We start from the raw sequence: 13,402 nt of genomic DNA, 5'->3' as shown, positions 1-13,402 counted from the left end.
GTGTGTTCTGTATTTAATAGGCCGACAAATACCCAAGTCGATTATTAAGACGTCTTATAATTTGTTTCAAATGAAGCTAGAGTCGACACTTCCTTTGCTGTTGGTAAATGGATTCAATATCAAGGATTCAAAATTACCCAATGTCAAAATTCGGAAAATTTTTGTGAATGAAATGTACCCATTTTCGTCGAACAGAACTTAAATTTTGCATTTGTTTTTAAAAAAAGATGTTGAAATTTTGAGATCCAAATTCTTTAAATTTCCAATTTTACCAAAGGCAAAGGAAGTTCACTATAAAATTATTAACAAAATGTATCCTTCAGCAGAATTTTTAAGGCTCCATTTTAATTTGGACCACAACAACTGTGTTTTTTGTAATGAAGACATCGAAACGACTGACCATTAATTTTTTTATTGTAAATATGTTACTGCGTTTTGTGAAGATTTGTATGACTGGTTATTTCCCAAACTGGCAAATTTGTCTAGTTTCACAAAAGAAAATGTTTTATATGGTATCTCTGTGTCAGAGTCATCGCACGACCTGGTTATCAATATAAGTATAATTCTTGGGACATTTTTCATACATAAGAATAAATATTTCAAATCTATTCCTACTTTTACTATTTTTCACAAAGAATTATGTCACTATTTTTCTTCTTTGAAACATATGAAGGGGCCAATTGCTTTAAAACTGTGTGAAATTGCTGAGGAGCTGGACTTGGCTAATAGACCCTAGTCTTTTTCTTTTACTATTATGTATTTTATATATATATATATATATATATATATATATATATATATATATATATATATTTTTTTTTTTTTTCTTCTTCTTCTTCTTTCCTCCATTTCTTTTTTTTATATGATTTTAATTTTTGTTATTATGTACATGATTATGTTCTAGGCTTGTCTGTTACTTTTAAAGTGGTTTAACATTGTACCATGCCACTTATGTTGTAATGTTTGTTGTTGTTTGTCAATAAAAATAAAAAAATTAATAGGCCGACAAGTGACAACGTCCATACTTGTTAGCTCATTGTGTGCCCCAGACATCTAGTCTTATAAATATGACATCTTTGGTTTTGAAGGCAAGACGCTTTAAACCACGTGACCAGAAATAGTAGAGTAGGCGTTTGGTAGTTAGTTTTTTGACGCCGCGTAAACTTAGCCGTTTTATAAAAGTACTGTACCTAGTCGAAACTATTGGCCGTTTTTAAATTTGGTATCTGACTCGTGAGGTTATTATTACAATCGTCATTGTTATCATTATTTTTAAAAATTTTCCGTTCTAGTGTTAGTGTAACGAACGACCACAAACAAAACGTGAGCTTCTCTGGCGTTTCCTCTCAGACACTCATCGCATAGGCATCCTGGCACTTGACGACACAAGAAGAGGGTAACACCGCTTACTTCTCCCATATGTTTTTGTAACGCCATCAGACGATTTTTAAAAGCTACAAACTTCCACCTAACGCACACCACGACGGGAACTCAGCCAGGTATGTTTTGGATTTGTGATTTAATTTAAATTTAATATACAGCTATCAATACTAATGCTAGTACTTTATATTCTCATGGAAGTTGTATTGTTATCGTTTCCAATGTGTGTGGTTTAAAACAAAAGAATAGTTTTAAATCTTGAATAATGGTATTTTGAGAGCTGATTCACATTTGTTTTGGAGCAGAGCTCCTTAACCCTTCACATGAAGCACCATATCAAAAATTGCACATTAAGTTAAATGACGTATCCAGATAAATAATTTAAAAACAAACTGTCCTTAAAAATTAAATGCAAGTGTAGTGAACTCGGAAGCTTCATTGAAATTTACGTATACCGTGATAGTTTCTCATTCCAAAAAGTACTATTATTATCTGTTTGGTGATGCCACACATGCTTTTCTGGTTTGACCTAACATTAACTGGCATGTTCTATTCATATTGCTTAAAAATATCCTCTAAAAGTCCAACTTCCCATAAAAAAGGTGTGACTGGACTTTCTGTCTTCATTCTGTATTCAGGGACCAATGCCCTTCATTTAGCCAACTCACCATTAGTCATTTTTGTGAATATTTTAGTCTTGATTTCCTAAGAATGTACGCAATTGCATGTATTCGTGTTTCATTTGCAATGAGCTGTTGTTTCCACTGTTATCATTCCTGTCTAGTTTCCGCTGTGTGAGCATTCCTTCCTGACTGTAGGCTCTTTGCTGTGTCACAGTACATGACAAGAAGCAAACACATGGTTGAAAAACATCCCAGAATGTCTTTTCAGCTGGTCAGTTACATTTCTGATGCACTGTGTGTAAACACAAATATGGGGCGTATGTTCTCTGCGTAAATGTAAATATTTCAAAGGAACAGTCTTAATTTTATGAAGTGAAATAGTGTGCAGTTTTAAGGGGACATTGTTGCGTATTAAGAATTAAGTAGTAATATTATGAGAGCAAAGCCACTTCACTCATACAATGTACCTAATGTTTCTAGTTAAGTTTATTTATAAAGTTATAAAACTGATTTTTCCATAATGTTATAATAGAGAAATGCCAGTGCTACAATAAAGCCATAGAAGAAATAAGTCATAATTTTATGAAGAAGAAAATAATCAATAATTATCAAGAAGAAAAAAACAATATTGTAGGGAAAAGGCGGTAACATTATGACACTAAAGTCTTAATTGGTCATTAAACAGTAAAATTACCCAGATAGCAGACCGACGTTGAAAAGATGTTGGATCAACCGTCCGCTGTCGATCTTATATCGTTGAATCAGCATAACTGTTGCACCCTCAATTAATGTTGTGTCAACGTTGAAATCCTTACAAAACCTAAACGTCATTCCGATTATTAATAATTTTGGAACAAGGCTGAATCAATGTTATGTTTTCGACCAAAACGCCCGCTCATCCATAATTCCATGAATGAAACAAATCAGATTTTTTCCATAATGTAGAAAAATGCCAGTGCTACAATAAAGCCATAGAAGAAATAAGTTATAATTTTATGAAGAAGAAAATAATCAAGAATTATCAAGAAGAAAAAAACGATATTGTATGGAAAAGGGAGTAACATTATGACAATACAGTCTTAATTGGTCATTAAACAGTTAAATTACCCAGATAGCAGACCGACGTTGAAAAGATGTTGGATCAACATTCCACTGTCGATCTTATATCGTTGAATCAACGTAACCTTTGTACTCTCAATTAAGGTTGTTTCAACGTTGAAATCCTTACAAAACCTAAACGTCATTCCAATTATTAATAATATTGGAACAACGCTGAATCAATGTTATGTTTTCGACCAAAACACCCGCTCATCCATAATTCAATGACTTTTCAATCATATTTCCCGGGCAATCATAAAACAACTATTTGTCACCAATAGTTCATCAACTATAAAACAATGTTAACCCAACCATCGCCTAACATACCATAGAACGTTATTTTAACTTCGCTTGACGTCGAAAATTTCGATGTCAACCATACTGATGATTTTGATGGAAAATCAACGTTTATTCAATGTCTGTCTGCTATCTGGGTAAAGACTGTTTCTTCTCACTAAAACTCTTTTCTTGACAAAAATATGACTTGTTCAAAAATGTTCTTGTTGATTAACGCTATTGATGTTTTATCATTTGCATCTTTTTTCTCCCTCTCCAAAAATATTCTTTTTTCCTGTTCAGTTAGTGTGGCATAAATTCCTTTTCAGCACACCTAAAGGCGCGTCTGAGTTCATTTTCAAATCAATCATGTGCCACTGTCCATTATGTAACATGTGACTACTATTTTCCACTTGCTCTAATTAACTTAACTATGGGTGTTATTTTGCTGTAATTGTCATTATACTCACGAACAGTCTTTTATCCAGTTCTGCTTTGATGGAGGGTTGCATTTACTCAATTATTATTGTTGCTAACATAGACCTTATTTATATGGTGTCATGTAAGCATGACTGTAATCACTATAATCCCTTAGTACAGGGGTTTTCAACCCAGTCCTCAAGGCACACTGTGGGTCCTGGTTTTTGTTCCAGCCGATCCAGCAGAGACAGTTGAACCAATGAGGCTTCTGCTAAAACAAGCCACACCTGACTGCAATCAACTGATTGCACTTGTAAAACACCAGATTGGGGAAAAAGTGTTGTCATCTTGTTTGGTAAGAATGAAATCCTGCACCCACAGTGTGCCTTAGTGGAATAGGTTGGGAACCCCTGCCTTAGTAAACTATGTCAATTTATATTCATATGCGCTTTTGAGTGTCAGGCCACAGGAGGGCACTGTTACATTGTGGAAACTTGATATATAAAACTAGGTTGATATATAAAACTAGATGTTCTTTACGCTCTGTAAGTCAACGGGGAAGACCGTCATTACCTGTCGGCCATTTTGCGTCGGTGCTGTTCGCAATAAAAGGCAAAGGAGCGTGTACTTTGAAATAGGGATAAAGGGCTCAATTTTCAAACGCCTTGTTATTTATCAGCGACGTCAGGGACGCAGCCAATTAATTGCATAAGTAAAGATGATTACAACATTTTTTAAATATCTATCCCGAATTATAGCCACTGTGGTGTTTATATATATATATATATATATAAGCCAACTCGTTTATAAATTTGCCAAGAATAAGGGCAAGTTAATAAGTTAATTTACTCCACAAAAAGATTGTCTGCCACAATCGAGCCCGCCGTAGCAGGCATCCGACGCAAGATGGCCGCCAGATACTTACGCAACATACTCCACCTTTAGACATCTAGCCTTATTGATATATATTGATATCTATGTTTGCATGCATCGAATTTAGGCTCTGGTTTTTCCGAAACGTCAATGCATTTGTTTTGAACATCCCATGCTGAATTGTTGTAGTTTGCTTGAAAATGCACTCTGGAGCCATGGCGGGAAGGCTGGTTACACCCTGGTTAGAGTTACTAATAGATCTATGTTTGTCTAATGTAGTATTTGGCTTAAAAAAGTTTTCAAACCACTAACCTATTTTCCATAAAAATATTTATTTTAATTTTACTTCTGCGTTAATAATAGGTTATAGCGCGTTCAGTTTACGTACGCAACCTTGTCAGAGACAATACTATAATTACTGTAGTCCTGGTGTTTTTCCAAGTCTATTGTCTTTTGTTTATGCATTTAATTGTTCAAATCTCCGCTCCCACAGATGTGAGCAGTCTCCATAAGCAAGACGACTGCATTGAAAGACAGAACAATGTAAGATTTTCCAGAACTGGATAGTATGACTAATGGTTCGCTGTCTGTCTTATTTAGCAAGAGTCACGCTGCCTTAGGTTTCAACATTTTTTTAATCGTCATATTTAACAGCCAAAGGGAGTGTCTCTGGAGCTGTTGTCATCTACGGTGAGCGAGATGGGCCAAACTCGCTCGGTTCCATCGCATACTACCACCGGCGGAGCAACATGGAAAGCAAGCGAAGCGGGTCAGCGTCTCGACGCTCGTAGACTGAAAAACGGGAAAGCGCATCTTAATATCCGGATAAACGGGAAATCGATGAAAAAGCACGCCTTATCGTGTTTGGGAAGACGAAAGAGAGACTCTAGTCCGACGCGAGTGGAGCCGAGCTGCGGACAAGAAGCGAAGAAGACAGCCGCACGCCACGAAGGTCGAGAGGGAAAGTTACCCAGGGACGACGCCGAATTGCCGGTCGAGGAGCTGGTCGAAGATGTGAGCGGGGAGACTACGATCGGGCAAACTGAAAAGCCAAGCACGGGGAGGCGAGGGAGCCTTGAAGTTAGCGCTGCGTGCTGCGTGGAGAAGGGTGCTGGACGGGAGAACAATGCCTCGGACCCCCCGCCAAAGGCCATGGAGTATCAGCCACTGGGGGTGTACAGCCAGGATCGCTTAATTGCACCTTTGGGAGAATTAAGCCCGGATGAGTCGGACTCTTCGAGAACTTTGACAAGTTTACAGTCGGGCGATTGTGTTGATCAAGTGGACGATGCGATTAAAATGACAAAAAGTGATTTAATTAACGCCCCCTGTCCATCTGAAGACGCAGATTGTGCGCATGACTCTGATAAGCCCCCCCGGATCTTGCCTTATCCCGGCCCCATACCGAAACTCATAATCACTCGGGATCCAAGTCCCACTCGCTCCGAGGAGTCGTCGACCCAGCTGAGCCTGCGTACCGAGCTCTACGCCGGTTGGAGCTCGGAGCTCCACCCGGACGACGAGTCTCCGTGCTCGGACAGCGGTTGCGGAGGGTCCCCGGCGCTGATGCGCTCGCCCAGGAAGCTGTCCAACTCGTCCTCCCTCGGACTGTCGTCCATCTCCTCATTCGAAGAGTCCGAGGACGACTACACGGGAAGCGATATTGAGTCCAGCTTGTCCCCGGGCAGGTCCCTCTGCGGCCCAGACGACGGCCCAATGGTTAGTGCTCTTTCTGTCGATCCTGATGGTCTAAAACTTGATTTGTTTTCTCAAAATATTTATATTGCCCATTTATTTAAAAAAAAAAAAAAAAAAAAAAGGAGTAGCTTGGTGCCGTTCAGTGGTGTTACCAGGATGCCAGGTGTGGATGGGCATTAGTCTTACCTGGGGGGCAAAAAAAAACCCCTACAATGCTCATCTAGGTCAAAATCCAGCGTAGGGCTACTGCACCTTAAAACATGTTTTGTTTTCTCCTTGAGATAACTGTTCTTGTTATCTGGTCTAAACAAATAAAAGTTGATTTGATTTGATTTAGAACACATCCATAACTGAACAATATGGACATGCAGGTGACAATGTTTTTTTTTAGGTAACCTATTGTGGGTCCTCGGTTTTATTATTATTATAAGTATTCTTTGTTCCGCAGCCCCTTTGAGCTCAATTTGACCCCCTAAGAATGCTTCAAAATGCACCAAAATCGGCTGGCAGGTCAAGACAGGTGCAATCATTGATACTGTGTAAAGACAAATTACAAATACACTATGTAGCGCCCCCTAGCAGTCATTCTTTGTCCCGCTGACACTTTGAGCCCGGTGAACACTGGTGAAACTTTAATAAAATGTAAAAAAAAAAAAAAAAAAAATCAAAATATGCGTAAATGTGTGTAGCGCCCCCTAGGAACTAAACCAACATTTCATTTTATTTATTTATTTATTTTTTAAAGGTGAAAGAGGAGGTAACAACGCAAAGGTTAAAACTTCAGGTGGGAATTTTGAGGCACCTAGCGATTCAATTACGGTTACAATTCAAAGGCTACGATTCAATTATTGAGTCAACCTCACGCGCTTTTAATGTTTCGTACTTTAGTTCCAAAACTGTTAAAAAAAATCCCCTCAGGCTAAACCAAACTACGATTTCAGTATAAAATTAACAGTTAAAATTAAATAAAATACTCAAGTCCCCATTCTGTATCAGCAGCTTTAAACCACATTCAATTAATTTAATGTTGTGAATCAACCATTAAAGTTGTTGAAATTGCTCACATTATTCCATAATTTCCCTTCTGTCTACTTTCGGCATGTGAAAGTTTTAAAACTGTTTCATCATTTAAGGATAGATTCAAGTCAAGATTTTGCCGATTGAGGAGTATTTTAGATAAAAAAAATTAATCAGGTTCGCTACAACAAAGCCTTCCAGAGAAGTTAACTGCTTTAAGATGGCGGCTGTTTACTAACGCCGGCAAGTCTTTCATTTCGCATTTAGTTCTCTAACGCCGTCATCTGTCATTTCACATCTAGTTTTATATATATATGTGATATCTACCATAGCATTAGGTGGCCTCAGTTTGTAGTAACTAGCAGCTGGGTGTTGTTTGTAGCGGCTGTCGGCCGCAGTCAGGTATTACTGTATTTTTATCTAGCGGCATGAGTTGAACATGATATTTACTCTCGGTCTGTTCCTAATTGCGTGCCGAAGACCACGCTGACTGTGTTTTAGTTCTGCTTTACCTGGTTTAATTACATAATCGGAATTTGGATGTTTGTGAATCGTTCTCGAGTCTTCCAAAGCAGAATCGCGAATAATCTAAGAATTGGAAATTTCGCACCCCTCTAGTTAACACATTTGCGTCACGATTCTTAGGTCTGGGGTCGAATCACTGCTCCGTTTTTTTCAAAGTACTTTTCACTAAGGAGTGAAAAAAAAATGGAATGTTACTCATAATTGTTGTTTGTCTATATGTGATTTTTGATTGACTGGCGACCAGTTCACATCTGATCTTAAAGGGGAATTTCAGAATCTTTTACATGAGGCTTAATCTTTGAGTTCGTGGCGGTTGAATTAGTCGCTGGTGTTGATTTCAACAAATTCAGTGCAGTTTGTCAGTTATTTGTTAGTTTCAGGGCTCCGCAGTGGCTAAGCTAGTGTGAGTCAATGGTGCCTGCTTAGCCTGACAATAACCCCCCCCGATAATAACAGGTTTAACATAGTCAAATACCCGTGCGGCCAAAACAATGTCACGCCAAACTGCCGTAATTCATTTAAATTTGCAGGACTATTTTTTTTTTTTTAGAAGCGTAATGCGACCACAATAGAGAGGAGTGCTTCGGCCGCTCATGCTCAGTCTGCTGGGGAGTCCCTTTCATTCCCACAACAACAACAAAAAAAAATCAACGGTGAAAAACCCATGTGATATCACTCCGCTCTGCTTGCCTAGACAGCCTGTTCCCTGCAGAGATGCTGGATTACAAATGTTGCTGTTCATACTGCAATTATTGACATGCAATGGTAGGTTTAATAACTTTATCCTGAAAACACAGCCAACACTTTTGATTGCATGGGTCATCAGTGATTCTCATGTGTGCATATGTTGTTTTTTTTATTGGTATGCTAAGAAGGCACCGTTGACTCGCGCGAGCTTAGCCACTCCAGAGCCCCGAAACCAGCAAATAACTAACTGCACAGAATTTGTTAAAGTCAGCTCCCCTGACTAATTAAACCCCGCTAACTTAAAGGTTACGCCTTATGTCAAAGATTCAGAACTTTAAGTCTTTTCGAATGGGGCCTCAGATCACTGAGACCCTATCGAGGATGAGTGTTTGCTCTTGCATACACATGTATATTTGATAGGCCCCTTGCGTAAGTGTTTCGGTAGTTAATCTAGAAAAACGGAGAAGAGTTGACAGTTGAAATACAGTGCGAATCTTGACGCTAATTAAACAGGGACACACCAAGTGTATCATTTTAAGACTGATAATCTGAGAAAGGAACACCGTTGGTGCAAGTGGCAGCCTTGCCAGAAACTTAAAGTGTGTTTACATCGGAAAATGAGTGCGAGTTTGGTTATAATGATTAACAGTTATGAATTTAGTTTGGTTAATAGTTACATCATATTTGAATAATCTTTCTGCCTGACACAGCATGACGCACCAATGCGTTTGTCGTAATAAAGCGGCAAAATTCGGTTGTTTCCACATGTCATTCCTGCGGCCTGATCTATTTCCTTTTGCCCAATTAGTTGACTTTAAATCAGACCTTTTAAGGCAAGGGGGTCCAAGCCGGTCCGCTGCGGGCCTTGGTTTTTGTTCTTACCAATCGTGCACAGACTGTTTAACCAGTGACGTTTCTGCTAAAACAAGCAGCACCTGACTGCAATCAACTGATTACACTTGTAAGACATAATATTGATGAAAAGTTGTTGTCATGTTTTGTTTTCACATAAATGTAAAAAACAAAAACAGGACACTTTTCAGGACACTCAAAGTCCTGCCCTGGGGCTATCTGACCGGGGCTAAAATTTTTTTTTTTTTTTTTTTTTTTTTTTTTTTTTACAAAGAGCACTGTGGCCTCTGACTTAAAATGTTTAGGGCATAAGATTCAGGGGCGCACACTGTAAATCGACGTTTTCCTCTAATTTTCACGGTTTAACCGATAAATACTTTTATAATAAATGCATAAAACTACAAATTTATGAATCTATATTTTATTCTCCATCAGTTTTGACATCAACAAGTATACTGCCTAGTGTTGTTAATCTAACTTAAAAAAAAAGTAATTAATTACAGTTACAAATTACTTCTCCCAAAAAGTAATTGAGTTAGTAACTTAGTTACCTGAATGTAAGAGTAATTAGAGTAATTAGTTACTGGTGTTACCTTTCATGTCCCCCCCCCCCCCCCCCCCAAAAAAAAAAAAAAATAGTACCCTTTGCTATGTTTGGAAGTCATTTAATGTTTTGAATAAACAGCTAAAGTTCTTAAAATTGCTTCCGTTATTGCATTAGTTCCCTTCTGTCTTCTTTCGACATGTGAAAGTTTTAAAACGGCTTCATTATGTAAAGATAGATTCAAGTCGAGATTTTGCCGATTTAGGAGTATTTTAGATAAAAAGTTACTTAGGTTTGCTCGGAAGGTTGTCTACAACAGATCCTTCCTGAGAAGTCTACTGCTTTAAGATGGCGGCTGTTTACTAACGCCGGCGAGTCTATCATTCCTCATATAGTTCTCTGTACGTGTGCTAACGCCTCCATGTCTGTCATTTCATATCTAGTTCTATATACATGCGATATCTACCGTAGCATCATGTGGCTATCGGGTACAGTCGGGTATTATTGGAGCCACCTAGCATCGCGTTTGCAACGGCGTCACAACTCCCTTCCCTACTCCTCACTACACCTCTGCTCTCTCATCTCTGTAAGTCCATGTCTCTGAATTTTCTCGCATCATTCAACCAACATAGTAACGCACGCCTTTACATCCTCAGTAATGGTAATGGCGTTGCCAAGATGAGAAAAGTAATTAATTAGATTACTCACTACTGAAAAAAATAACGCAGCTAGTAACGCCGTTAAACTCTAACACCATTATTAACAACACTGCTGCTTACAAATTAGGTTAACATGGGAATTTTTTTGAGGGAGAGGGTAAACCACACAAGACGACCAAGGCGACGTGTGTGCAACAGTGGCCAAGACAGGCGGAGCCTCTCCGGGCGCCCGTTTTCTGAATCTCGCTCTCCTGTAAGTGGTGACAATTTGACAGTCACAAAAGTGAAATGGATCGCACGCCTGTGTGACTTGGGGTATGATGCAGTTCCCTTTCGTGGTTTAATTTCCCACAATGCATTTTTTATATACAGGACTTCTGTTCGAGTAGGGAGGAGCCAACCCCGCCACTGGCCGAGCGGCAACTGCTTCACACAACACGCACTTCTTAACTTTCTTTTTCTTCTGTTGTATTTTCCCTTGGCAAACCAGCTCGTTACATTTCCACCAACTAGTGGATTTCACCGTGAAGTAGTTTGTCAGCCCACGCCCAAAAAAAACCCAATGTTACTGGTCGCGCATGTGCGAGTAGATTAGAGATATACTCGCACTGGCTGTAATTATCAACGAATGACCTACTCAACCACCTGCACCACTATCAAGCCCAGCTATTATACCCTTATTAACCAAACAATCTTAACTGCTATAAAACTAGAATAATGGAGTATCTTAAACCAGCCATCACTTCGTTTTCTATGTCACTTTCTTATTCTGATGATGGTTGTGGGTTTAGTGGAGACTCAGGGTTACACCTTGGACTGGTTGCCAGCCAATTACAAGACAAATCTATTATCTCACTGTTACATTAAAACCTTGCGTATGGAATTTTTTTAGTCTTCAATGAACCTTAGACACTCAGGTTTTTTGGGGAGGGGTGGGCGTGGGGTGAAATGAGGAAGCTGGAGAACCTGAAGAAAACCCAAATCACATGCATGTGGAGAAGTAAAGTTCACAATGGGAGGCCAGATGTGCAGTTTGAAGCTGGTGAAGCTACCAGTGCACTGATAAAAAAAATTAACCCACCTAACTCTGAAAAGAGAGGCATGTTGAAGGCAAGTCAGCTTCTTTCGTCATACAAGGATAAAATGAAGTTAAAGATTGTAATGATAGTAACCTATGGAAACAATGGTGTACCATTATTCACTCGCTATGAAGCATGGCAATGACAAACATGCAGTTACACGAGTGTCTCTTTATAAACACAGCTGTCATTCTATTGTCTCTTCAGTAAATGCTCGTCTTCTTTTCTGACTGATGGCAACGTATTGTTGCTTTAGCCAACCAAAATACCTTGTGTTAAAATTGCATTGCTTTTATTTTCATTTACTCAATTGTAAGCACTATTATTTGGTTTAAATTAGGGTTGTTCCGATCATGTTTTTTTGCTCCTGATCTGATCCCGATTGTTTTAGTTTGAGTATCTGCCGATCCCGATATTTCCCGATCCGATTGCTTTTTTTGCTCCCGATTCAATTCCAATCATTCCCGATAATTTCTCCCGATCATATACATTTTGGCAATGTATTAAGAAAAAAAATGAATAAAACTCGGACGAATATATACATTCAACATACAGTATATAAGTACTGTATTTGTTTATTATGACAATAAATCCTCAAGATGGCATTTACATTATTAACATTCTTTCTGTAAGAGGGATCCACGGATAGAAAGACTTGTGACTTTGTATATTGTGACTAAATATTGCCATCTAGTGTATTTGTTGAGCTCTCAGTAAATGATACTGTAGCCATGCCTAAATGCATTATGGGAAGTGGAACCATGACTGTGCGTAGTGCTACCAATTAATATATCTTCTATGCGTTGGGAAATAACATAAGGCAGGGGTGTCCAAACTTTTTGCAAAGGGGGCCAGATTTGGTGTGGTAAAAATGTGGGGGGCCGACCTTGGCTGACGTCCTTTACGTAGAACAATATATTTAACAAATTTTAGCAAGCCATTCTGTGTGTCACATTTGGTTTATTTTATTTATTTATTTTTTAATTAATAATTTCAACAGTCTCGCAACTAGCCTTTGTGGCGTTCTTTTTCGACTCTCGGGCTCTTGCAAAATACTGCTGCTGTGAAATTAAACTAGCTCCAAGTTGCTTCAATTTCTCGCTAAGTATCTTCCCTGTAATCTTGTCGTACATGTCAGCGTGTCTTGTTTGCTAATATCACCTCACATTGAACTATTTAAAAACAGCGAATGTCTCTTTGCAAATGAGGCAGACACAGTTGTTGCATATTTTAGTGAAGAAATAGTCCAATTTCCACCTATCCTTAAAGCGTCAGCCGTCACAGTCAACTTTCTATTTTTGTTGTTGATTGTCACCATTTTAGAAAATTGGGAGTAAAGGGTCACACTGGGTAATGTTGCTTAGAGTGCTGCTGCCTTTTAGTGGGTAAATGAGGAGCAGCATTTGGTGTGTAAGCTACTTGATATGCTGGTAGCAGTACTGCTGACCAATTTATTAAGTCTGTGTGCGGGCCAGACGTTATTGATTTTATGACAGAGGCTGGGGGCCGGATGAAATTTGACCAAGGGCCGCATTTGGCCCCCGGGCCGGACTTTGGACATGTCTGACATAAGGTGTTAAGAAAAAGATCGATTGCTACCTTGTTTCCCCACATTGCTTCCCATGATATTTCTAATCGTAGGGAGAGGGATTGTAAGGCTTTAGCCAAATA

At 38.8% G+C, this 13,402-nt stretch overlaps 1 protein-coding gene across 2 annotated transcripts in view; it reads left to right on the top strand.

Moving 5' to 3' along the window:
- The first annotated feature begins 1,106 nt into the window (after positions 1–1,106).
- itpkcb (inositol-trisphosphate 3-kinase Cb) overlaps positions 1,107–13,402 on the top strand; it is a 40,392-nt gene continuing 28,096 nt past the window's right edge. Inside the window, exons 1-3 of one of the 2 annotated variants that reach the window (XM_057837988.1) lie at positions 1,107–1,499; positions 5,164–5,213; positions 5,325–6,389. In XM_057837988.1, coding sequence (XP_057693971.1) covers positions 5,370–6,389 — 1,020 coding nt within the window. In that variant the 5' untranslated portion in view covers positions 1,107–1,499; positions 5,164–5,213; positions 5,325–5,369. Of the gene's footprint in view, positions 1,500–4,824; positions 4,912–5,163; positions 5,214–5,324; positions 6,390–13,402 lie in introns of those variants that run through there. The other variant, XM_057837989.1, reaches the window with a different exon arrangement.

This window comes from Corythoichthys intestinalis, chromosome 6 (genome assembly GCF_030265065.1).
Source record: "Corythoichthys intestinalis isolate RoL2023-P3 chromosome 6, ASM3026506v1, whole genome shotgun sequence".
Taxonomy (NCBI): domain Eukaryota; kingdom Metazoa; phylum Chordata; class Actinopteri; order Syngnathiformes; family Syngnathidae; genus Corythoichthys; species Corythoichthys intestinalis.
This window is presented reverse-complemented; position numbering and strand designations above follow the sequence as displayed.